At 34.8% G+C, this 27,864-nt stretch overlaps 1 protein-coding gene across 2 annotated transcripts; it reads left to right on the forward strand.

Moving 5' to 3' along the window:
* Positions 1 to 14,777: 14,777 nt before the first annotated feature.
* CLEC7A (C-type lectin domain containing 7A) lies at positions 14,778 to 27,173 on the forward strand. 2 transcript variants are annotated; one of them, XM_046682103.1, is made up of 6 exons: positions 14,778 to 14,951; positions 16,735 to 16,833; positions 17,937 to 18,074; positions 19,201 to 19,352; positions 20,717 to 20,835; positions 26,015 to 27,173. In XM_046682103.1, the coding sequence occupies exons 1-6, from the start codon at positions 14,786 to 14,788 to the stop codon at positions 26,139 to 26,141; spliced, it is 801 nt and encodes a 266-aa protein (XP_046538059.1). In that variant the 5' UTR covers positions 14,778 to 14,785; the 3' UTR covers positions 26,142 to 27,173. The 2 variants fall into 2 exon arrangements, with proteins under 2 accessions (XP_046538059.1, XP_046538057.1); XM_046682101.1 differs by lacking the exon at positions 17,937 to 18,074.
* The last annotated feature ends 691 nt before the right edge of the window (positions 27,174 to 27,864 follow it).

The raw sequence follows: 27,864 nt of genomic DNA on the forward strand, positions 1-27,864 counted from the left end.
AAGGCCATTCAGTGTTATAGCAAATATACAGTGTTAACTGTATATTTTTCATGGATGCCCTTTATCAGATGAGGAAGTTCTCTTTTACTTCTAGAATTCTCAGATGTTTTATCAGTTTTATCAGGAATGAATATTGATTTGTATAATCTTTTACTACATCTATTGAGATGATTATATAGTTTTTCTTTTCTTTTTCTTTTTAGTTTTGTCACATGATGAATTATATTGAATAATTATAGAAGGTTAAAACAACTTTGGATTCTTGGGATGTATTATCATTTTAGTTTATCAGTGGGTTAGATCTGCTAAAATTTGGCTTACAATTTTTGCAACTATGTTTATGAAGGATATTGATATGTTATTTTCTTTTTTGTGCAATGGTTTTGTCTGGTTTAGGTTTCAGAGAAGTATTCCTCCATGTCAATTTTCTGGAAGATTTTATGTAGAATTGGTTTTATCGTTCATTAAATGTTTGAGGCAATTGACCACTGAAGCTGTCTGGGGATGAGGTTTTCTTTGTTGTAAGATTTTTAAGTACAAATTCTTTAATAGATGTAGTGCGATTCAAATGATCCCTTCTTGACTGAGCTTTGGCAGTTAATGTCTTTCAAGGAATTTGTCCATCTCATCTAAGTGGCTTAATTTTTTGGCCTAACATTTTTCTTTATAGTTTCTTGTTGTCATTTTAATATCTCTACAACCTGTAGTGATGTCACTTCTCTCATTCCTAACATTGTTAATTTGTGTCTTCTCTTTTTTTTTTTTGATCAGTTTGGTTGTTGGTTTAGAAAAAGTTCTTTGTTTCAGAAGTTTCAGTCTGGGTTTAATCATTTTCTATACTTTTTGTTTTCTATTTTATTAATTTCTGCTTCAATTGATACTGTTTTTTCCTTCTACTTAGTTATGTTTTAATTTGTTCCTGTTTTTCTAGTTTCTTAAGATGGAAGCTAAGTTTGTTGATTTAAGATCTTTCTTCTTTTCAAATATAGCCATTTAATGCTATAAATTTTCCAGGTAGTCTGCAATAAGATATGATGTGTATTATAAATCCTGAAACAACTGCTAAAGTAACAAAACAAAGAGAATTGCTAATAATCAAGGGAGGTTTAGAACTAATAAATTGGGAGATAAAATGGGATACTAAACAACATTTAATTCATACAGAAGAAGGCAGGAAAAGACGAAAAGGGAACAGAGATGAGTTGAGGCAAATTGGAAACATATCAAAATGATAGGCTTAAATCTAATTATATCAAAGATGCATTAAATGTAAATGGTTTAAACACCTTAACAAATGATAGAAATTGTCAAATTATGTTAAATAGCAAGACTCAACTATATGTAACATGAAAGAAACTCATTCTATGCATAAAGACAGAAAAATAGGTTAAAAGTAAAAGGATTGAAAAAGATACACCATGTTAACTTCACTTAGGGAAAAGCAAGTGTGGGCATATTAATTTCAGACAAATAGATTGAGAGCAAACATTATTAACAGACATAAAGAAGTTCATTTCATAATGATATAGGAGTTAATTCATCAAGAAGGAATAACAATCCATAACATTTATGCCTCTATTATCAGAGCTTTAAAATATGTGAAGCAAAAATTTACGGAACTGCAAGAGAAGCAGACAAAACTATAATTATAATCAGAGGCTTAGATACTCCTCTTTCCATAATTGGTAGGATAGTAGACAAAAAAAGAAAATCAGCAAGAGTATAGTAGACTTGAACCCAGTTATCAACCACCTTTATCTGATGCACATTTTTAGAGCCCTCCACTCAACAATAGCAGATTACACATTCTTCTTTACACATGAAAACTTTACCAACAAATCTCAATAAATTTAGAAGATTAGAGTCATAAAAGTATATTTTCTGCCCCCAATAGAATTAAATTGGAAACCTACAGTTTACATGTATATTAGGCTGCCAAAAGGTATCCCACAGCACCCTAATGCTTTTTTCTTTCCTTTTTCTCTTTTCTGCCTCTTTTTCTCCCTTCCAACTCTCCTTCCCTCCTCTCCTCTTAAAATTATTTTATCTCAGTGTTTCATTTTTGATAGTTTCTATTGTCATATCTTCAAGTCCTTTAATCCCTTCTGCCGACTGTCTAATCTATCATTAATATTATGTAGCGCGTTTTTCATTTCACATTTTGTAGTTTTCATCTCTAGAAGTGTCCTTTGTTTTTTTTTAAGGGTATCTTCCATGTCTCTATGTATCTTTTTAAGAATGTGAGTATATTAAGAACATATTAACTATTTTAATGTCTATGCCTTCTAATTCTAACCTCTGAGTTGGTTTTGGTTATTTTTCTCCTCATAACCCCATTCTCACAAGGGTTATGTTTTCCTGACTCTTTGCATGCCTGCTAATCTTTGATAAAAGCAAGGCATCATTAATTTTACCCAGGTCAATGCTAGATGTTTTTGTGTTCCTGTAAATATTCCCGAGTTTGATTGTGAGATATATTTAAATTACATAGAAACACTGTGATGCTCCTGGATATTGCTTTTATGATTGTTAGCCAGTACCAAAGAAGTTCTCAGTCTGGGGTTAATCATTTCCCATTAATGAAGGAAAGATTTTCTGAGTATTCTACCCGATGCTTCATGAACTATGATCTTTTCCAGCCTTGCTGTTGGGAAAGGGCACCAGTCTCTGCCTCATGTGGACACTAGGTATTACTTCCTTTATTCCTTTTGAATGATTCTTTCCGCATCCCCTCAGGTACTTCCCTCACACTGATGCTCTGATCTGTACCCTGCTGATTAGTCTCAGAGGATCCTCTACAGATCTCTGGGTTCTCTCTCTGTGCAGTTCTCCTCTCTTTTGTTCTCTCCTCTGAACTCTTACTGCCTTTGTCTTTCCCAGTTCAGGTGTTTTTCAGTATCGTTCTCAGTTCCCCTTCCCTGTGTATGGCCTGTAAACTCCGTAAACATGGTAAGCTTGGGCAATCATAGAGCTCACCTTGTTTGTTTTCTCTCTCTCGGATCATTGTTCTTTGTTGTTTCATATCCAGTGTTTTGAAAACTGCTGCTTTATATATTTCATCTGTTTCTGTTTGTTTGTTTGTGTCAGGCTGGAGGGTAAATCCAGTCCTTGTTACTCCATCTTGGCTTTAAGAAAAAGTCCAAGAGAAGACCTTTGCAATTAGATACAGAGAGTCCCCAACTTACGATGGTTTGACTTTTGATTTTTCAACTTTATGATGGTGTGAAAGCAATATACATTCAGTAGAAATCGTGTCTAAATTTGGAATCTTAATCTTTTCCTGGACTAGCAATATGTAGTACAATGTTCTCTCCTGGGGCTGGGCAGTGTCAGTAAGCTGCAACTTCCAGTCAGCCACACAATCACGAGGGTAAACAACTGAAAGACTTACAACCATCCTGTATCCATACAACCATTCAGTGTTTCTCTTTTAGTACAGTAGTCAGTAAATTACATGAGATATTCAGCACCTTATTGTAAAATAGGCTTTGTGTTAGATGATTTTGCCCAACTATAGGCTAATATAAGTTTTCAGAGCACATTTAAGGTAGGCTAGGCTAAGTTATGATCTTTGGTAGGCTAGGTGTATTAAATGCATTTTCTACATAAGATATTTTCAACTTACGATCGGTTACAGGGAAGTAACCCCACTGTAAATCAGGGAAGATCTGTACTTAAGTTTCCCTTTCTCTTGGAGTTACTGATATGTCTGAATGGAGACATATTGAGTCCTGGAAAATAATTCTAGTCTAAGGGGCCAGCCCCATGGCCAAGTGATCAAGTTCGCGTGCTCCACTGCGGTGGCCCAGTGTTTTGCTGGTTCTGATCCTGCGTGTGGACTTGGCACCGATCATCAGGCCATGCTGCAGCGGCATCCCACATAGCACAGCCAGAAGGACCTTCAACTAGAATATACAACTATGTAGTGGGGGGCTTTGGAGAGAAGAAGAAGAAGAAAAATTAAAGATTGGCAACAGTTGTTAGCTCAGGTGTCAATCTTTAAAGGAAAAAAAATTTTAGTCTAAGGAATGGAAAATGAATTTCTTGCCTCTGTGTCTAGTATAGTTTCTATTTCAACGTTGATGACAGAACTATCTTTTTTAGCCAAGATGACAGTGCCTATGAGTCATTGTCCAGTTACCCTTACTATTTCTGTCTCCAATTCTCATAGACATTAGTGACTTATGTTCCTAAACTTTAGATTCAGAGGCAATTGTCTTAATTTGTTTTATTCTGTTAGTCTCTCTCTCTCTCTTAGTTTATATATTCCTTCTTGATCTCAACCACATAAATGTTCTTATTCCTGTTATTGTTTAAGTCAGGGTTACAACTACAGCTTTTGGCCTGTAGCTTGTTTATGTATGCCCTGAACGCTAAGCCTGTTTTCACTTTTTTAAAACATTCTTAAAAAAATATACAGCATAGAATGTAAGTGATCCACAAAGTGTAAAATATTTACTCTTTCATCCTTTGAGGAAATTTTGCTGACTCCTGATGTGAATAACTTCATGTTTGTTTCTCATTAAAGAAATGCACAAGGACTTTCAGTTTGACTATCTGAGTCCAAATCCTAGCCTATCACTTTCTCTGTTATCTAAGTCAAGTTACTTAGCATCTTAGTACCCTGACTTCCTTAAGTGAAAGATAGAAATCACACTAGTAGCTCATAGATCCTCATATCATATCTATTTGCTCATACACATATTTGAGGACTCATGGGATAATGTATATATAATACTTCACATGGCGCTTAGGATTTGGTTCAAGAAATATTAGCTATTTATACTATTAGTTCTTTGTCTTTCTGTCTTTATAGGATCCTACAAGTGTTTCTGGTTTTGATAGTAGGTTCTTAAACTCTTACAGCAAATTGAGCAAATAACTTAAAAACCTTCTTAACTTAGTTTTAATTGTGGTTATAGACATTTCTTCTTTTTTGTTGCTCTTGTTGTTGAAGTAGTGTGCTGTGAAATGTACCCTGATTTGGCACTTGTTTCCTTAACTATAAAAAGTATTGTTCAGCATCTCTTCAGTTTCTTCTTTATAGAGATTTTCTGAGTCTATTAGGGCTCTGCAAGGCATTGGGGTCAGTATAGGGGTAGATGAGTGACTATAATTTCTGAGTGAAATAGTACGTGAATATTATTTCAAATACTGGATTGCCTTAGAGTATTTCAGACAGGCTCTACTGGTTTGGAAACATCGGCAGAATATGTATGCTTTCCTGAATCTATTGTTCAAGTTTTTAAATCTTAGCAAGTAAAATGAGCAAATTTAAAATATCCGATCTTTATACCTTAAAATTACAAATGTACCTTTGCACTGACATTTACTTCCCAAATCCTTTCAACCTCCACTCCTCCGTGATCGTTCATCCTCATCCCACAGTGTGCCAGGTATTAATCCGTGCAAGATGCCATGAACCAGAAAATTGATGGACCACTACTTTCCTGGGAGCAAATTTAAAAAATTAGAGAGGAGTAAGTGGTTCTAAGAACTTGTACAGTTGGGAAACTCAGAATTCTGAGTAAGAATATTAGCCATCTGACTTGTACCTGGACCATAAGAAAATCTAAATGGCTTTTAAAATTATTAACATGGCCCTTGGTTAGAACACATTTAATCCTGATGGTCCATATTATACACCGATGAATAGTCACATGCTTCACGTCTTCCCTAGTTCTTTCACTCCATTAAGAGCACAGCTGAAAGATAATTTACAATTCTACTCTTAGAGGATAAACAATCCAATAGTGATATAAATAAGTTGAATTCAGTAAAGCATCCTATAAGACTGACAGCAGGAATCTACCTCAATATGTTCATAAATATCAAATCAGCTGCCTTTGCTCAGCTCTTTTCTGAGATAAGCTTACATAGCACTAAGTCTTATTTATCTGCAACAAGCCTCAAGAACCCCCCCCAAAATTGAATGAACAACTTTTTCTAAATATTATGCCCATCTTATTAAACATGTGTGTTGCACTGAACATTTTTGAAATGACATGGGATGCCCAATATATAGTTTTAAAATACCTGATTATATACTTCAGTAACTTAAACACCAAAGTAATTATATCAGGATATTTGCTTCCTCCAAGTTGTTCTAATTTACTTTGACAAACAGATGTTTATTAGAAATTTTTCTCACTTTTTCTTTGTTCATTCATACATTTAACAACTCTCTCTTGAATGCCTTCTTTCTCTAGTGCTAACAGGGTAGACAGCAATGAATATACAGAGTCTATTCTCATGGTGTTTACAGTCTAATGTGGAGGAAGAAAATAAACAACTAAATTAAAAATGGCTACATATATACAATTTATTCATTCATTTAATACATGCAAGCACAAGTCTAGATGCTGGGAATTAGTGGCAAACAACAAGTTTGCTGCCCGCCAGGAGACTGTATTATGGTGACAGAACTTAAAAATTAGAAGTTAAATAAACATACATGGTAATCATTGCTGGAATCCAACGGCTGCTCATAACAGAAGATAACTGCTAACAAACGCAATTTATTAGGTATAAAGAAATATAAATGCCTTTAGGTAGAGTGAAAGTCACATTTTTATTGTGAGCTAGGTCCAGCCTACAGAAATTCTTCAGTTTTACCCACAGATGAATTAACTTCCTCTAACTTGCCTTGAAATTCCTAATGCAAAGCAGCAGATGGCACCATCACATTATTCACTCCTGCCTGATTTTGCTAAATCTTTTTGATTAATTCATACCAACTTAGCTCAGATCTCATACCACAGGAAATCTGTCTTCATTTTTTAGTTATCCTGTATCTTTCTTCTACATCATCCAAGCCTCCTGACAGTGGTTTGAGATTCATCATCATTTCAATGGTGAGGAAAGAAGCAGTGAAAATCAAACAACCTATCTAAAGTCACTCAATCAGTGAACAGAATTAGGAGCAATAAGGCAACATGATACGCGTTTATTAGATAGAATGCAGACTTTGAATTTAGAAGTTCTGCCAAGAACTTGGACATTTTTTTCCCCTATGCAATTTAAGTGCCCTATCTTACGTTGATTCCCCTCCTTAAAAAATTAATGGGGAGCCAGCCTGGTGGCATAGTGATTAAGTTCTCCTGCTCCGCTTCAGCAACCCATGGTTCACAGGTTCAGATCCTAGGCATGGCCCTATACATTGTTCATCAAGCCACGCTGTGGAGGTGCCCAACATACAAAATAGAGGAAGATTTGGCAGAGGTGTTAGCTCAGGGATAATCTTCCTCAAGCAAAAAGAGGAAGATTGGCAACAGATGTTAGCTCAGGGCCAATCTTTCTCACCAAAAAAAAAAGAAAAGAAAGAAAGAACAGAACATATCAGTGAATAGCTTCCAAATATCTTGTGGGTTCAATTGCTTTTGTTCCAGGTGAAATTATGTATGAAATTCCAATGTATGAAACAAGTAAAATCAGACATGCTCTGGTTGCATCAATTCTGGGGCAGTCTAGAGACTTTCCTGCATCTCATTATGCTATATTTTGCTTCCTATTAAAGATGATGCTGAGTTTATGGGCACAGGAATAAAAAGAAAATATAGTTAATGTATTTGACCAAAACATGGATGACCATACAGGAACAAAACCAGACACAATAAAGAAGAGCCATTGTGAGTGGAAGAATGAGGGACAAGGGCACACATAACCTAAAGCAAACAAACAAATACACACACAAAAAACAACACCACTTGAAAATTACACCCATCATTCTTTGTTTTCCCCTGCTCTCCAGAGCCAATTTAAACACAACTTGGTTGTGATTTGGGACTAGAAATTGGAATTACCAATAGTTTAGTTCTTATACTAAGAAGTATCATTGCTTGTTTTCTTGTCTATTTTCCCCAGTGGACAAGACTTCTGAGGCATGTACCAGACATTGGACACAGGACATCTATAGACAGAGAATGCTTGTCCTTTTGGAGTTGATAAACTGAATCAGACAATAAAATTGGGTAATTTAGCCTATAATATATGAATGTACCTATATATTTTGTACATATATTAATTTAAAAATATCTTTATTTATTTTTGTGATTTTACTTATACATTGACCTAACATATATTTATTGATAACCTACACTGAATCCGAAGCTACTCTAGCTTCTTGGGATATATCAATGAACATGACAAGCAAGATTCTTAACTTGTGAAGCTTACAAACATGTGGATGGGGTGAGTCTAATTATAAACAGATGAGATAATGAGATATACTCATATAGTATGAAGTGCTTTGAAGAAAAAAATGCTGTATGATGTGATCTAGAGCGATGGACAGTCACCCTGGTCATATTCTGCTTCATGTTGAGTAATCAGGGAAGACCTCCCAGAGAGGGTGATGTTTGAATGAAAACTGATTATAAAGAAAAATCCCACCATGCAATGTTCTCAAGACAAAGAATTTCACCCAAAGTATAAATGCAAAGTCTCTGAGACGGCAACAAATTGATGTGTTCTGTGATAAAAAAGAAGGTCAGTGTTTCAAGACTATGGACGCTGAAGGGAGATGATTAGGAAATGAATTTAGAAAGATATGCACCAGAGTATTTAGATCCTTATGGACCAGAGAAGATATAGCCAAGAGAGTTCAGAAGGCAATAATGGGGTGGTGAATTATCTGTAGAGAATTTAAAAAGTAATAAAATTTATTAAAAAGTTAGTCTGCTTTTATATCACCATGTAGCAGCAATACTAAAAAATGTCAGTGATAAAATGTTGCTTGAAAATATCTTTTGTTGCCCAAAGTTTTAAACAATTATTGTGTTTACTATTGAGTTTTAAAACTATCTATCTACACAGTCAATTCTTGTTATTTGTGTAGTTATGTTCTGTGAAGTCACAGAGAACACTGAATAACTATTGCTCCAAGGAGAAATATAAAGGTAGGCTCCCGTGAGTGTCAGCTCACAACACTTTTTGTCAATAGATCAATATACAAACTTGTCTTATGTATATTTCTCTTTAAAGACACCTTGGCTAGTATGTATTCCTGATTCACTAACATTGAACTCACAGCCAGCAGCACTATAACTTGTGTCTGATTAAAGCTTATCTAGCACATGTATTTTCTCCATAAAGCACATCACAGCCTTCTTGAACTTAAGAACATTAGACAGCATTTTAGTACTATGCTTGAGGGCATTTTAAACAGTGACACAACCAACAAAAAAGTGCAAAAATGAAAAAAATATGGCCCTAAATAGACTACGAAAAGGACATTCATTTACAGTATGAAAGCTGGAACAAGAAGGCAGAATGTTGCCTGTCAAACTCATCAAGGATAGTGCATGTTGGATGAGTTAGATTTTTTGCTGCTCTGCTCATGCCTGTGAATGACCGGGAAAGTGCTGTGAGTATTGATTTTAGGATTACAAATAAATGTTAGCAAGTAGGCAAATTCGCAATTCTGGAATCCACAAATAATGAGGATTGACTGTATATGTATGTAAAAATATACACATATTCTTGTATGTATATGCTTCAAGTTAGCATGCTTCAGTAAACATTGTTTTCTACATGGAAGTTAATTCACAGAATCCCAGTTATACTGACATACGTGGCTTTGGAACAGTGGAATGATCCGGAATTGGTTAAGTTCACTCAGAATACCACTTACTCAATTTGCATTATTTGCAATTACTCATTATGGAATATTCTATGTTTAAAGGGTAGATTTAAAATAAACATTGATAGCATTGCACAGTGATTATAAAGTCAAAGAAACAGAACTTTAGCTACTTCAACTGTCATTCTATGAGACCATTTGTAATTATCATTTGTATTTATATAACTTTTCAACTTGCAGAGACATTTGAAAGCTTCTAAAATTGATCGTGAAGAAATAAAGACATGCGAAATACTGCAATTTCTGGAGTAATTGTGAAATTGGATTTTTATAAATCTTTGCCAAACATATCCTATGTATAAATCTTTTTCCTATCTACACATCTGTTGCTTCGGTGAAAGAAACTTTTCAGAATTAAAATGAGCAAAAAGTGATCTTCAGTCAATAATGAGCAAAGACAAATTGATGTGTCTGGTTACACTACTCAACATGAACATGTAAAAAAGATTAATTTTGATAACACCATTGACAAATTTGGAGAAGGTAAGGGTCTAAAGCAAAAATTGTAATATTATTATTTATTACTGTGACATACCTATATATAGGTATAAATTCTTTCTCCCTTTCCAAAAAATGCATCAATATAATTGAAAAGACGTTATCTATATAATTAAAAATTAGTTTGTATGATAACATTTATTTTTATTTATATGCACATTTTTATTTTTACTGGTATGATTTTTTATACCAAGTTAAATAAAAAATATTCACTACCTATATTTATTTTATGGCCATTATTACCACTCATTCCTTTTCATGTTTATTAATGAAAATTATTTTTTTATATAGAAGAGAGGGAAGTAAAACACCCTGAAAGAACTGTTGCAGGTGTTGAATGTGCTAGGTACATCACTGCTCAAGGAACTCAAAGATTAATGACGAGCGTGGTTATAAGCATCTAACAATAAGAAAATGCCACATACATATCATCTCTTCCTTGGGGAGACCTGGAAGATTTAAATACAAGTGACATGTGAGAGTGATGTTTACATACCCTATATACACTCCCCCCTTCCCCAATAAAGTAGAGGAAAAGGCGCTGGGTTGGGATAGTAGAGGTTCTACGTGAAATGTGAACAATGCAGCAAACTGAAACCAGGAAACTGCTGGAACAGTAGGTAGCTGGAACATAAACAGATTCAGAAAAGAGAAGGTAGATTGGGAAAAGATGGTGAAGGGCACATGTTCACTGTGAGGTATTTATTGATTATAAAGAGAGCCTTTGGTTTCCTTAAAATTTTTTTAGGCACTCTAAGAAAGGATTCCATTCAATTACTTCACTTGTAGAAAGCAGAAAACTAACACTGGGAGGAGTGCTGTGAATAAAGCTAAGTAATTTTTGTGGTCTGCCCAAACCAGGGAATGCATAAACGATTTAAATAAAATTTTGTCTTTATCCTCCAAATATAACGTGAAACCAATTAGGATGGAGATTGGGCCTCATGCTTCTTTGTATCTAGACTTCTGAGAAGATAGCAAATGTTCAGTAGATATTTAATTGTTTAATGGACATATGGAGAAAGGACAGAAGAGAGTGAGGGATGAAGGGAGGAGAACCTCCAGTTAGCATTAAAATTGGAGGTGAAATTTGGGGATTTTTTCTGAAACTTGTAAACATCAGTGGAGAAGGTACTTTAGAATGTTGAATCCTGAAGACTTACGTTGTTTTTTCTACAATGGTTCTTAAGTGAATACTTAGTTTATTTTTAATAATCTTGTTTTCTAATAAATTAACTTATTCATTTATTTCTATAAGTTTGTATCTTTATTTATTTCTCTTTTTTCATTTATTTGTAAAAGTTTTCCAAAAAGTCACATTGGATATATGCCTCAGACTCTCCTGTGTTTCTTTTTGCTGATCTAACACTCATTCTAGTACATCTACTAAAATAGATATTTATTTGGGAAGGATATTATTTTTTGAGATTTAATTCTGACAGCAAACACTACTGTTAACAACAGCTTAATATTTGTAGAAATGACAGCATGACAAATTCTAATTCAGCTATTCTGAATGCAGTTCTGTTGACTGTTTTATTGATGTAATATTCAATCCGACTCGATTCAATTAATTGTAGCTTTAGTTTATAAAATGTGTTTTTCATTTCTAAGAGCTCTTGTCAGGTTCCTCATTTTTCTTTGAAGAAAAAACTTGCTGGATGGATGCAATTTTTTGTCAAATTTCACGGAGAATATGAATTAGATAATTCATTGTTGTTTTCAGGGGTTTTGGGTTTTTTTACGTTAAATTATTTTGTTTTTCACCTGTTTCTTACATTAAAATTTAAGCAGGGGTATTTTTCTGTGAATACTTAGACTGTTTCTCCTCAACCTCTTCCTGCCCCTTGAAATGCTGAGGGATTTTTTTCCTAGTTTATCAATAATTTGTGTAATTGCTGTTCAGTTGTTTTAGTCTCAGACAAAAAGAGAAGACTAAAGTTTACATTTATTGAAAAATTTCTTTGACAACTTAGCCAATTTTTTTGTAGGACTGTAATTAAATAGAGGAAGGTAGTCGTCAAAATTAAAAGTTATTGCATAAAGATCCTCCCATTGAGGGTCTGAATTGACAGTAAAAAGCCAGGCTTTTATTATTGCCTGGAAGGTGCTTCCCTCATTATGACTCTCTAGTTGTATTTAGTAGGCTGACTTCTTCCTTGAGCCAATTTATTCACTCTGTGAAAAAATCCCCTGCTTTCCAACTATCCTCTGCTTTCCAAGGGCTGCATTCTAGAATGAAAGATGATCAACTGATGGATGTTGAGATTAGATCCACATTACTACTTTGCAATGTGTCTACAAAAAGTCAGTAAAACTTTTTCTTTTGGTGAGAAAGAGTGGCCCTGAGCTAATCTTCCACCTTTTTTTTAATCCCCAAAGCCACAGTACATAGTTGTATATAGTAGTTGTAGGTCATTCTAGTTCTATGTGGGATGCCACCACAGCATGGCTTGATGAATGATGCGTGGGTCCACGACCAGGATCTGAACGGGTGAAGCCTGGGCCACTGAAGTGGAGTGCGTGAACTTAACCACTACACTACCTGGCTGGCCCCTTAGTAAAACTTTTGTGGTGGCCTGGGTAAGAAATAGAAACTCATTTATTTTCCGCTGAACTCTCTTACACTTGCATATGTTGTTGGTGAGAACTCCAGAATTCTCAGCATATAACAACTTCATCCAAACCTCTGCACTAAGACACTTGACAAATTCTAGCATGGTTTCTTGCAGCTTAAGGCCAAGTTCCTAGGATGACCCCAGCTCCTCTTAAAATGCCTACCTGAGAAAGCTCAATGCTTCTAGGAGAATTTACTGTTTGTTCTAGTCAAAACTTGGTGATAGACAGATAAGCAGGTCCCTGGATCCCCTCTTAGAGCAGTTACTTTAGGAAGCTTGCAATTATAGATCCTTTCTCTACCCCCTTGAGATGTAAATCTACTATCCAAAACTGTTTCTTTGAGGACCTGAGAGCCATCTCTTTGAAATGCAGCCATTCAGGGAGTTAGAGACTTTTACACTCTTAGTCTCTGTAGGAGGATAACAACCTAGCTTCAGTGGAGGCCACCTTGCTTCAACATGAACTACTGCCTCCTCTCATAAAAGTAGAAGTTGGGCTGGCTTCGGTGGCCTAGTGGTTAAGTTTGGCACACTCCACTTGTGTGGCCCAGGTTCGGATCCCAGGTTTGGACCTACACTACTCATCTGTTAGTGGCCATACTGTGGCAGCGGCTCATAGAAAAGAAAAAAGGAGGAAGATTGGCAACAGATGTTAACTCAGGGCAGATCTTCCTCAGCAAAAAGAAAAAGAAGAAGTTCGTCTCCCTTCTGGATAAACACCAATTAACAAATCCAGACAGCCTAGTCACATGGATTAACCCTCTCTTAATACCACTCTGTGCCTTTCTCCTAGAACAGCCCAGCCTTTAAAAAGTCTCCAGTCTTTTGTTTTGGGGAAGTTGAGTTCAGTTCATGCTGGGCTCTCTTCTCTACTGTAATAGTATTACTGAATGAAATCTGTTCTCACGGCTTTAATGAGTGTCTGGCTTTGTTTATCTTTGACAACAGAAGTCTCCTTCATTCTTCTGCTCCAAAGTCTTATAAATGGGTTGGATACCTCTCTAGTTTCCAGCAGTGAGAAGCCTTTTCCACATTGCATTAATTTGGACATTATTGTGGAAATTGGAAGAGAGGAAAAAAAAATCAAACATTTAGCATAATATTTCAGTTGGAGAATTTTCCATAACCAGCTACTTGCAACATAAGTGTATGTAATGGTGAAGGAGGCAGTGCAGAATAACAGAAAAGACCATGAGTTTTGCAGCAAGAGTAGACTTTGGTTTGGTTCCTGGCTTCAATATTTTTATTAGCTTCTTAAAACTGTGCAAGAGACTAAAATTTCTATGTCTCATTTTCTTGATTTGAAAATAAGAATAATAATACCCCCCACACTGACTTGTTGGAAAACTGAGATTGAATGAGAAAACATGTGCAATAAGTAGTACTTAGCTCATAGTAATTGTTCAAAAAATAATTTACCACTTTGTGTTATTAATCTCTGACAAATCCTGAAGAGATTTGTTTCCTCTCTCTGTTGTTACAACAGTGTACCTCCTTATGGCATCCTTTATATACCTATCTGTAGGTGTCCTCTGTTAGACAATGAGCTTCTCCACAGGTATCGTTTATCCTTGTATCCCCAGCTCCTGCCAATTGAAAAGATGGGCATTCTATAAATGTTTACTGAATAAGCAAGTACATGAATAAATGAATGAATGGATAGTTATAGTGAAGTACTGGTGAGCTCAAGGTTCCAAAATTGTTTAATAGTTTACACAGGTCAAGTCAATTAATAATATCAAATTCAGTTGTGAGAGAATAATGAAAGCAGCATAAGACATTAATCTCTTCATTTTTCTTATATTTGGTCTGAAATGAAGATTTATCTATTGTACTGCCTTATGATTTTCTTGAGTCATTAGCATCAGAAACAGGATCTAAAAATACAAATGGGAAATTACCACAGCATAGTTTTCATTTCCTGCTTTTGGATATCTGGTTGGACGACTTAAGCTCAACTTGTTAAAGCTCAGTAAATAACTGTCCCACATGATTTGACTCATAGATTCTCTTTTGTCCACAGGCAGTTATGTTAGGAGAAGAGAGGAGAGAGTTCTCAAACGCTATGTCAATTCAGGAACTCAGTAGAACAATGGAATACCATTTTGGGTTAGAAAATTTGGATGAAGATGGATATACTCAGTTAGACTTCAGCTCTCGAGACATCACCAGGAGGCCTGTGGTCTCAGAGAAAGGTATTTTTTCTTTCTGCCTTCAAAATTCTCATTTTCATCAACTAAAACCCATATGGGGAGAAAATTTGAGAGATGTGATTGTAGGGATTTTATTAATATGTTTTGAAAGGTTTTCAGAAATCACTGAAGATAATTTGAATATACACTAAAACTTTTCTCATGCAACCATTCAATGATTAATTAATTATTAGTATTTACATTAACTATTATGATGGCAGAAAATACAATTTCTATATTCTATAGAAATAGGCACTTCAGCAGGAAGGAGCTGGTAATAAGTGTGATGAAATGTAAAGATGAAAGAATGTCAATGGGAGTGACTTGTTCCTTTTGATAGAGAGTAGTGAATTGTAGAATGGAGGTCAAGGAAACTTAAAGAAGTGTATATGAACAACATCAGGATATTGGAGCAAAGAATGAAAGGATGCAAGGCAGGTGAGGTAAAAAAACCAAACATGATTTTGTGGTAAAGGCCGAAAGGAAGTCAGAAGTCATAGAGTTTAGAATCCTGAATCTGATATGATTTTTGTGGTAAGAGATTAATTTGGATTTTTTTTTTAAACAAAAGCAAGTCAATTAGGAAGACATGAGTCTTAAACAAAATATAAAAGGAGTGAAATATGGAGAAGGGCATTAAAAGATCTCTCTCTTCATAGAATGAGTCATTTAGTCTCCTCCCATTCTCCTATTTGACAATTTTCTGAAATGCTTGCACTGCTTATTCTCAGTCAAAGGTAGAGCTATGTTCTTGCTGTGGTGATGTTAGCATAAAACGAATTCCCTGTTATCAACAGAGAGATTATTTACAGGTTTTGACATCAGAATTTGCTCTCTTCTGCTTTCTGGTAAAATCACATTGCACAATTATTTTCCTTTCACCGCTTAACGCAATTTTTCCCTTGGGCAATCTGTTGCGGAAGAGTGAAAAAATTGGATGATGCAAGAGGTAGGGAGGCAACTGTGAGTTTATGCATATGTGTGGACAGTGAGTTACCTGTAATGTGCTCGTTGTCTCTAAACTAGGTGATTTTTACGTGTGTTAGCTCATTTAATACCCACAATAATATCTTTTGAAGTATTGTTACTCCAATTTTCCACAAAGAGAAATGAAAAAATAAAGGAAGTAATTTGCCTAAGTCAACAAATGAGTGAAAAGGGAAGGTTGCTTTTAGTAACCAATGCTATTTCCCCTACATTAAACTGCCTTTTCTAATAATAAGTGGGATTTCAAGGATCCTGGTAGTGTCAAGACCCATGGACATCAGTGTGAAACTTAAATCAGGACTGCATAAATAACAAGACACTGTGCCCAAATTACAATTGCAGAACCCTAAGAGGTATGCTAAAGTGGAGAAAAATCCAGACTAATCCTAGATGACTAGAGTATCTGGGTATCAGTGATTAACTTTAGAATTTGCCAGATTTTTTTATTTTTTGAAGATTGGTTCCTGAGCTAACATCTGTTACCAATCTTCTTTTTTTATCTTCTTCTTCTTCCCCCTGAAGCCCCCCAGTACATAGTTGTATATTCTAGCTATAGGTCCTTCTGGTTGTGCTATGTGACATGCCGCCTCAGCATGGCTTGATGAGCGGTGCCATGTCTGCACCCAGGATCTGAATGGGTGAAACCCTGGGCCACTGAAGAAGAGCGCATGAACTTAACAACTCGGCCATGGAGCCAGCCCCTAGAATTTGCCAGGTTTTGATGAACTGTAGAATTAAAGTGATTTTCGATCCATCATTCTATTTCTTCATTTAATTTCTGCTCCCTCTGGCTCCTCAGGAACTTGTGCTGCATCTCCTCGTTGGTGTCCCATTGCAGTGACTTTGGGAATCCTGTGTTTAGTAATACTGGTGATAGCTGTGGTCCTGGGTACTATGGGTGAGTATTGGTGGAGGAGGTTAACAACAGATATTTCATAAGCATTTATAATGTTCCAGGCACTCTTTAAAAGCTTGATATGCATAATAAAATTTAATCTGTATATTAACCCTATTGAATTGGTACTACTAATTCTCATTTTATTTATAAGGGAGGTGACAGAATGAGAGTTTATTTTGTTTTTCCAGGGTCATAAAGCAGTCAGTGGTGGGATCATGATTAGAAATTCAGGTGAATTATCTAAAAAACTCATACTCTTAACTATATGGTCTACTACCCTCCTTGAATAGCTGGTTTCAAAGCTGTGGAAGTCCCAGGATAAATTAATGGAAGGAAACCAGTGGAGCTGAAAAAGGAAGTACAATATAGTACTTATCTTCCTACTGAAATAAAGTCTCTAAAGAGACTACAAGCTATTTTTATGAGTCTCATGATTTAAGGAAATTGTTTTCTATCTAATCTTTAATCTAATCTCCTTTGGATATACCAAGAATTACCTGAGGCTCTTACTAAGTGTTAAGTAGATATTTTGTGATGGATGAATAAATGTTAGATTTTAAATCTCATGCATTTTATTGTCAATAAAGTATTATTGTGCCTTTAGAGAGCCTCCATTAGATTCCTTAATTAGTCAAATGTTTATTGAGTATATATTTGTTACAGATGCTGGGAAGGTTCTGAAGAAGCTCCCATTTTCAAATAGAAGAAATGTAGTTTTATTACTATTTCAAATCCATCTTGGCTCCAACGGACTGTATTCCATTTGCCTCTTATTTTCTCCCTCAAAGTCTTTCTTCTCTATATCATTTTTCTCTTTGTACTACACATCCTTCGTAGTAGTTATTTCTTTCTTTCCATCCATCTAATCTATCTGTCATCTAATCTTTCCGTTTATCTATCTATCTATCTATCTATCTATCTATCTATCTATCTATCTATTTCTATCTTTACCTCTCCATCAGCAATGTATTTTCTATTTATCGTTAATCAACAATGTATCCCTTTATACTCCAGGAAAAATACGAGTTTTGGGATTTTAATTTTCAAACATAGTAGAGTGACTTTTTTTTCCTTGTCATTATTATTGTTGTTGGTATATGAAGCTATTTGGAGATCCAATTCAGGGAGCAACCCATTGAAGAACGACAACTTTCCATCGAGAAATAAAGAGAGCTGCAGTCAATCTACACAATCATCTTTAGAAGAGAGTGTGGCTCCCACCAAGACTCTCACAACCAAAGGCAAGGGAAGAGTTAAAGGATTAACAGAACCCTTGATTCAGGAGGGTTAATTCTTGTTACTAAGGCCTGGAACAGAGGGAATGAAGACAGTATTTTAAATGCGGTGATTATGCATTCAAGGAAGGCAGGCAGACAGGTAGTATTATCTCAGTACAATACGCCCCATCATGTAAACAGTAAAGTGATATTGTAAATACCCCATGTACTTGGCTGAACAGTTCTAAGTCATTTTTGTTTTTGTTTTTGTTTTCTTCAAATCAGTGACTAGTTTATAACTGGCTATGCGTTTAAGCCTATAGGAGATTGTATAATTTAATGTGAAGGAGAGAAATGCTCTCTCCCTTTAGGGAACTGACATTTTTAAGTGATATAATTAGAATAAGAAACAGGACATCAGAAAGGAAGAAAGAGAGAAAAAGGAAAGAAGGAAAAATGGTGCTAAGAATTGAGGCTAAATTAAACATATGCAAAAGAGATAGACCTAACAGATATATTCCTGAAAAGTCTGGTTAAACTTGTTTTTCTTTAATCACACAATTTCATTACGATTTTATATACACTTGACCTTTATTTTCAATTGCATTATAACTGACTATGACAATATTTTGACTTCAATTTTCTATCTTTGGACCCATACCTCATCACTATTTGTATCAAGTAGCTAATAATACAAAACAGAGATACTATGTAATGTGAATAATTGCTCTTCTACTTTTCTCACTTGGAGAGTTGCATTCTGAAATGGATCTCACACTTGTAAAAAACGTTAATATGAAATTACTGTATTCTTCAATGATTAACTTGAAGTTGATTCTTTTTAAGAGTTATCATTGATAAAGGGAATTCTGGGATGAATTTGAAGGAATGGAAGACATGTCAAGAAGGAAAGGAGAGTTGACTGTCTAAAACGCTGTTTATAGTTCTCAATTTTTAAATTTTAAATGAAGGGGGGATTTTAATGTTGTCTCTTCTGTAAAATAACATCCCTATTATTTGAATTGAAAATAAAGTATATTATTTGCAATTCATTGATTATTTATGAAGTTTCCTCAGGCTGAATGGTGCTTGCACTGAAAGAGTGAATTTTTATCATATGAACCTCATTGTGCTTATCTTTTATTTCCAGGAGTTCTTGTCAGCTCTTGTCCCCCTAACTGGATCATGCATGAGAATAGCTGTTATCTGTTTAGTACATCATTAGATTCATGGGATAGAAGTAAAAGGCAGTGCTCTCAACTGGGCTCTACACTCCTGAAGATAGACAGCTCAAAAGAATTAGTAAGTGCCAATTTCAATTATAATTATCTGTGGTCTATACCGAGCGGAAAAACAGAAGTAGTTTCTATGTAATGATAATTTTCCCTAAGAGGAAGTCTTTAATATTCTCCATAATTATAATAGCATGCATTAAGCAGGTAAAGCATATAATTTATGCTATTTTTAATTAATTAATTTAAAAAATAAACACATTTCACCTTAAAACAAATCTTTTCAAATGCTCTCAAGTTTGCACGACTATAATAATCAGGCCACTACTCATTTTTATGGGTTTGGAGTTCACTTTTTAAATTTGGTGGGCTAAAATGGAAAATTATCCCCCTTATCATAATTATCAAGAAAAGTAGCAGCAATTGTAATATGCATTTATAAATCCTTTACTCCTTGCAAAATACTGGGAAAGGCAAAGAAGTTAAAAAATTAAACTTGCTATTGCAATGCTCATGTAATTTGTAAGAAAAAAAGAAACAATCAACAGCTATTAAAAGTTAAATATCTGATATTGGCAACAAATGTGATAAGAATTCAGAGAGATCTCTGTTGACAGAGAAAATTCTACAGAAAAAGCGGGACTTACAATCCATCATTAATGAAGGATAGAACTCAGATAGGCTATTATCATAAGTGGTTAATAGTCAGGAAACATCCTATACTATAAACTAAAACAATCTATAACTTCTCCACTTACTTTTACTAGTCTCAGTTTTTTTCGTTTCTGTCACATCTTACCCAATAGTTGTAGTTCATCTGAAAATTAATGGAAGTAGATGCATGGCAAAGAAAGAGAATGAGGCTGGAAGTCTTTCTGGTTTTTAGACTTTGCTATAATTGCTACTGTATTATGCTATATTTGTTAACAATTCAAATATCATCATTAAACCTCAGATTACTTATTCATAAAACATGCAGTGGTACTAAATTATTTTTAAGTTGTAATCTAACTCGGAGAAGTGTTTAACTAAGGTTGTGTAAATTTTTATTTACAGTTTGAGGCTAAGATAGTGCTCTGTCATCTATGGAAATTGCCTAGGGACTCTGTCATCCTTGGATTTTGTCAGATAGCTGAATGGAGACAGCACAATTTGACATTAGGGATCTATCCTTTATTGAAAAATTAAACAATAATGACTCAAGAAATGAAACATGCCTTTTGCAACACTCAATGGCATTCAAGAATCAGCACTTTTCTCTCGGTTTAAGCCAGTGTATGCATGCATCCTTCATCAAGGTGATTTAATCTATTGTCTTTTTCTCAATGTCTGTAAGAGTCTCTCTGTCTCTTCTGTCTTTGTCTCTCTATCTCTATCGTCTCTATCTCTACGTCTCTCTCCTTGACGGGTATTTGTATTTATGCTTCCCTACAGGAATTTATAGCAAGGCAAGTGTCTTCCCAACCTGATAATTCATTTTGGATAGGACTTTCTCGCCATCAGAAGGAAGGCCCATGGCTCTGGGAGGATGGCTCAATATTCTCTTCTAACTTGTAAGTATCTGGAAAAACAAAGCTTTCTTTCTTTCTTTCTCAGAGAGGTGAGAGCATGCTAAGAAGTTAAGAAGCTGATTTGTTGACCATGTAAAGAAAGAGAGAGACAAAGACACAGAGTGATGGAGAGAGAGAAAGACTGAGCCAGGAAAAAAGGAAACAAGAACATAGAGGAGGACGTTATAGTCAAAAGGGCTAAGTGGCCATCTAAAGCTATCAACACAAGAGTTCCCTCAGCTTTCCTACCAGAAGGGCGTTTGTTTGAAGTTGTCCAGTAAGGAACAATCACTGTCATTCAGTGTTAAACTGTGGTTAAGAGCATAGGTTTTGAAGTCAGTTCTCAGCTTGAGTTAATGTTTGGCCCACTCACTGTGTAAAATTGGATAAGTTGCTTAAGGCACCCGAGCCCCTCTTTCTTCATCTGTAAATGAGAAAAAAAATAGTACCCACCTCTTAGTATTTTTAGATAAAGGAGATAAAAACACTTAGCATAGTGTCTTATACACAGTGTGTGATACATGCTATTATCGTTAATTTTAAAAGCAAGTACATTTCATGTTTTATAAAGTTTTTAAAACATATTGCACATTTGCATGGTTATAAAGTCTTCCTCATTGTGTTTCCAGAGAAACAAGCTTCTCAATTCTAACCCTGACTAATACACACATGATGAGGAATAATTTATATATGGAGAATTATTATGAGGAACTGGCTTACATGATTATGGAGACTGAGAAGTCCCACAGTCTGCTGTCTGCAAGTTGGAGACCCAGGAAAGCCTGTGGTGTAATTTAGTCCAAGTATGAAGAACTGAGAACCAGGGAGCCGATGGTGTAACTCCCAGTGCCAGGGAAGGAGAAGATGAGACGAGATGAAATGTCTCTGCTCAGGCAGTGAAGCAGAAAAAGGAACAAATTTCTCTTTCTTCTCCCTTTTTGTTCTGTGTAGGCCCTCCGTGGATTGGTTGATGCCCACCCACATTAAGGAGGGCCATCCACTTTACTGAGTCCACTGATTCAAACGGCCCACTCGGAAATAATTTTATCTGGCTGTGGCCAATAAAGTTTACACATAAAATTAACCAGTACAAAGTGCTGAGGTCCTCCTTACTGCAATTGTCATTCATTATTTTTTTTAATATCTGCAGAATATGAAATTATATTCTCCTTTGAAGTTTCTATTATTCATGTGTGTGTGCACCTCTATTTCTTTCTTCTTTTTCTTCTTTCAATCTCAGTAGTTGTAGTTTTCCAATTTAATTAGTCTTTTCAAAGAAAAAACTTTTGGCTTGTTGTTGCTCTCTCTTTTTTCCCTGTGTGCCTTTTTTTCCTTTCTCTCATTAGTTTCGGTTCTCATCTTTATTACTTTCTTCCATCCAATTTCTTTGTGTTGAATTTGCTGTTCTCTCTCTAACTTCTTGTATGGATGCTAGACACACACAGTTTACCCTTTCTTTTTCTCAACTATGTGCATTTAAGGCTATCATTTTAATGTATTTTCATTGTCATTCAGTTCAAAATACTTCCTAATTTCCATTATGAGTTTTTCTTTGACTCATGAGTTACTTAAAAATGTAATTCTTAATTTATAAGTATATGTGTGTTTCTAGTTATCTCTTTACTTTAGGTTTCAGCCTTATTCCATTATAATCAGAAAACATATTCATTGTGATGGCAATTCCCTGATTTTTGTCTGCTTCTTCTCATACTGAGAGAATTGTATTAAAATTTTCCATTGTATTCTACTTAGAATTCTGTAAACATTTTATTTGATGTGTTGGAGCCACATTATCAGGCACAGATAGATTTAGAATTATTAAATCTTACAGTGTATGGTCTATTCAGTGTTACTTTTTCTTTTTCTTTCCTTATTTTAGACTGATTTAGTACTTTCTATTAGTCTGTAATTTTTATATCAATTTGGAATTTACTCTTACTAACTTTTTGGTAGTTACTCCACAGATTGCATGACTTCTTCACCATCAAAGTCTAATATTAATTGGCCTTTTTACGTTCTTCCTGGGCAGTATAAAATCTTAGAATATTCCTGTACTCTCTTTACTACGTCCCTGATTGGCATGCTATTACTTTTGTGTATTTTAATACTTTTCTGTTTGGCAGTTTTATTTTTTATTTATTCTTGCACTAAAATAGTCCTTTGTTTTCTATTAAATTTTTATCTTGGATGAGTTTATTTCACAGTATTAGATTAAATAAATGGTACATCAACAGTTTATGGTCTCTTAGATTGAAAAACATATAGCCCTAGAAAACACTAGATGTATAGATTTACGCAGTCACTTAATCTAGATTTCCCCACATATTTATGATTTTCATTTTCTTATTCCTTTCTGCCTCTCCTACTTTCCATTTTGAATCATTTACTTAAATTTGAAGACTATTCTTTACTATTTCCTTTAGATTTGAAGTTTTAGGGTTAAGTTTTCTGTTTGTCTAACACTGTCTTTATTTCAACTTTTCTAAAAAATATTTTCAAGTATAAAATTAGAGATTTGTATTATTTTTCTTTCAGCCGTTCAAAGATGCTATTATTTTTTTCTCTTTTTTATTGTTTTTTTGAAAGATCAGCTGTTTGAAGGTAATAGATGATTGAAATCTGATGTCTTTTTTCAGCTTTGGAAAATTCTCAGCTATGCTTGCTCCAAATGTTGCCTCCTCGATGTCTTTCTTCTCTTCTTCTGGGATTCCAGTTACACGCATTATAGACCCATTCTCATATCCTATATGTCTCATTTGCTTTTTTCTCTTTTTGCTGTAATCTAGGTATTCACTCTCATCGGTCTTCTAGTTCATTAATTTTTTCTAATCTGTGGCTAACCTGCTATAAAAACTTCCATTATGTTTTTTTATCATTGTTTTAATAGTTTGTTTGTATGTTTTTATGACTGTGCTAATAAATAGGCAAATGCAGAGACCAATGTTGTCAACACTCTATACCTACCATCTCGATTTAACAACTTATGTTGACATTTGGACACATTGGGACATATTCACGTCATCTTCTTTTCTCTTAAATAAATACAATGTGGCCGATGCAGTTGATACCACCTTTTCTCTCTATTTCTTTCCAGAAGTTACTTCTATACTGAAATTGGTGAATATCAATTTTATCTAGATTTTGACACTTTGCTACCTATCTACGTATTGTCTGTAAACCATGGTATTTTCCACTTGTTTTAAATTTAAATATATATTAGCACCCTTACATAATCTTGTACAATTTGTTTCAGTCACTCAACATCCACTTATTCAATGGTATTCCATTATACAAACAGACCACCAATTTATTCATCCATTGCCTTACTGGTGGCAATTAGGTTGTTAGCAATTCATTGACCTTTTAAATAATGTTATAGTGCATACCTTTATATAGGCCTTCTTGAGTACATGTCCAAGAATTTTTCTACAACACCTAACTCAAAGTGCAGTTGCTGCATCAAAGTTTATAAACATCTTCATGTATTTTTTTAGAAATTGTCTGGGGCTGGCCTGTGGCGCAGTGGTTAAGTGCACATGTTCCACTTCTTGGTGGCCCGGGGTTTGCAGGTTGGGATCCCAGGTGGGACATGGCACCGCTTGGCATGCCATGCTGTGGTAGGCATCCCACACAGAAAGTAGAGGAAGATGGGTGCAGATGTTAGCTCAGGGCCAGGCTTTCTCAGCAAAAAGAGGAGGACTGGCAGCAATTAGCTCAGGGCTAATCTTCCTCAAAAAAAAAAAAAGAAAAAGAAATTGTCATTCTGCTTTCCAAATAGAACTATTTACATTCCCACAAGAAGAAAAAACTATGAAAATTGCCATTTCTCCCCATCTTCACCAACACTTGAAAACACTATTGGTTTTCTAAGTTGCTTTTTGTTTTTTTTTTTTGAGGAAGATTAGCCCTGAGCTAACATCTGCTGTCAATCCTCCTTTTTTTGCTGAGGAAGACTGGCCCTGAGCTAATATCCGTACCCATCTTCCTCTACTTTCTATGTGGGACGCCTACCACAGTATGGCTTGCCAAGCAGTGCCATGTCCACACCCGGGATGGGAACCAGTGAACCCCGGGCCTCCAAAGCGGAAGGTGCGAACTTAACCACTGTGCCACCAGACTGGCCCCAGTTTTCTAAGTTTTTAATTTTGTTTAGTAAATTTTTCAGTTCTATAATTTCAACTTGGTTCTTTCTCAAATCCACCCTGTCACTATTTATAATTCCTGACTTTCTTCCAACATTCTCAATATTGCCTTTTAAATCCTACAATATACTGAGTATAGTTGCTTTAACATCTATGTTTGATAATTCCAAAGTCTTATACTCATGTGTGTCTGTTTCTATTATATTTTTTCTCCTTTTTTTATTTGTGTTGATTTGTTTTCTTATATCCCCGATGATTTTTGATAGCGTGTTTAACATTATATCTTAAATGTTTATAAAATTAATTTGAAGTTTACGCAGTGGCTTTTCATTTGCTTCCGGTAGGCACCATTGGGTGTGAATGGTACAAACTGCTGAATATGATCATATTTTGATTTTAACACCACTTAACTCTTTCATTTTCACTAGCCCAAGATCAGTGAATTTATTAACATAAATCTTGATAAAATATATCTCCTACTTTTCTATGGCACTTGTTTGTCTTGAATTTTCTTTTGTTCTTTTAAACATTTGACTAGAGGAGTCTTTCTAAAATCACAAGAGTAGGCCCAAATTAATATTTGGGTATATTACTACTCCTTGGTGGCAGTAACTTACCTCTCCTTTAGCATTAACAATTCAATCTGGTGTACTCACTATATACACCCAATAATTGTTACACTATACTTCCTGCTTTTTTGGTAAATAGACTTCTAGTAAGAGGTTGAAAGATAAATAAAGAACTTTCTACAGAATGTTACATAGTTTTTCTTCTTTGTCAGAAGCTTTATTTAATTTTATGCACCTTGTAGTATTTCATAAAAAATAATTTGAGTCATTTTTCTGCCTTAATGATGAAGTCTATTCTGTTACCATTTGAGAACCAATATAGTCTAAATTCAAGTTTCCTTTTCCAATAATATAGACGCTTCAGAAACTCTCTCCACCAATATCCTTACCAATTTATTTCAGCATTGTGTAGACAGTAGACAGTATTCGTTAGGTTTATTCTAATTACCTCATTCTATTTTATTTTAACAGGTTTCAAATCAGAAGCACAGTTATGGAGGAAAACTCATCTCACAATTGTGTATGGATTCACGTATCAATCATTTACGACCAACTCTGTAGTGTACTCTCATACAGTATTTGTGAGAAGAAACTGTGAATACAATGATGGGATGTTGGTGTGGAGGAGCAGAGAGAAGTATGTAAGATATTAAGGAGGGCATAAAACAAAACAGAAAATAGAGATATTAAGGTCAAAATAAGTGCTAAAAACATCAAGAAAGCCCTGCCAACTTTGAATCTTGGCTGAGCAACAGGCTGGAGAGGCTGTGATTTTTGCAATTATCAACTTTACTGGTAGGCCAGTATTATGTTCTAGTTAATAGAACCCTAGAAATGGAGTCAGGGCAGCTGAACTTGAATTTTGATTTTACCACTGATTTGGTGTTTACCTGGGATTAGCCACAGATCCTTGGTGTTTCAAGAAGATCTTAATTTTTGGCTATACCAGAGTTGTTTTTGTCCTTAATAAGTGCCACTGGAGTAGACATGGTGTCTTTCCATAATTTATTCCTCCAATTCTAGCAGTATATCAGACACAGGGGGAGGACAAAATATATTTCTAAATAGCTAAATGAAGAAATGAAAAATTATCTTTACTGCAATCAGAGCTATTTTATTATTTTGTTTATCAATATAGTCATCATTGTGATCAAAAGCGTCATGAAAAAGCAGCAACTCCATCTTTTAAATAGCCCAAAGAATATGTCTGCCACATTTCTGACTACTAGGTTCTTGTATAATGTGAAATTATAGGAAAACTGCTCTTATAAGAAAGCTTTCTCTTTTTAAAATACTACCAATCAAAAAAAGGTCTGGTAATGAATAGAAAAAGTGCCAAACTTATTGAAGAGGTATTAAAATTTTGGAATGCAAAACATGTTTATTATTTTTTATTATTAGTGTTTGCAGTTTTCAGCAATTCCTCAGTAATTACTGTAAAAACGTATTATTGGAACATAACTATGTTTCCTCATATGATGATTCGTTTCTTTCTTATTTTCTTTTAAACTTTCCCATTAGTACTATTTTTATTTCCAGTGGGGATTTCCATATTATTGGAGAGGCATTTACAGCCTTTCTATGTTTATTAATATGTGAACAGAAATTGTATCAAGTTCACTGAATTTTTCACTTTAAAATGGTCAATGTTATGTTATGAAAATTTCACTTTAATAAAAAAAAAAGTTAATCAAAGAAACTTTGGCCTCCAGATTACGTGCTGTGTGTAATAAACACTATCACAGTTTGCCTTCTCTGCAAAAATAATGATGAATTTGGCCTTGGGGAAGAGGTAGTGTGGTAGATAGTTTTGTGTTGAAGAATAAACATGAGATCTTAAATACTTAAAAATCTAAGAGAAGAAGATAGAGAATTTTGGTGAAGTTTACTACTGTCTTTTAATATGCAAACCTGTGTTGTCACTATCTGAAAGGAAATGTGGAAAGAGCAAAGATAATCCACGTTGAGAATGAAATTAAGGCACAAGCTGGGATTCTGAAGAGATGCCAGTTTTAATTTGTTTAATTTGTTTTTGGTTTAATTGGTTCCCCCCTAGGATGGAGTGGATGAGTTGAAGAAGTCATAATAGTCAAGGAAGATAATTCTGGATGATAAATGTCCAGCTGTACTTATCTAGAACAGACAGGCTAGGTAACAATAACATGACTTAAAGAGAAAAGCATGAATATGACAAAAGTGATGATGTAAAGTTAAGTTGCTCTAGGTTGCCCAAGGTATACTATACCTGAGCTGTGGATAGAGTGTTTATACTACAGCTTACACGGAAATGCACATGGGAATGAACAGAAAACATCCACACT

This window comes from Equus quagga, chromosome 1, assembly GCF_021613505.1.
Source record: "Equus quagga isolate Etosha38 chromosome 1, UCLA_HA_Equagga_1.0, whole genome shotgun sequence".
NCBI lineage: Eukaryota > Metazoa > Chordata > Mammalia > Perissodactyla > Equidae > Equus > Equus quagga.

Coding starts and splice junctions, on each gene's coding strand:
- CLEC7A (XM_046682103.1), top strand. CDS start 14,786: ATGTTAGGAGAAGAGAGGAGAGAGTTCTCAAACGCTATGTCAATTCAG. Junction 14,952..16,734: donor GCCTGTGGTCTCAGAGAAAG/GTATTTTTTCTT, acceptor CTGGCTCCTCAG/GAACTTGTGCTGCATCTCCT. Junction 19,353..20,716: donor TAGACAGCTCAAAAGAATTA/GTAAGTGCCAAT, acceptor GCTTCCCTACAG/GAATTTATAGCAAGGCAAGT.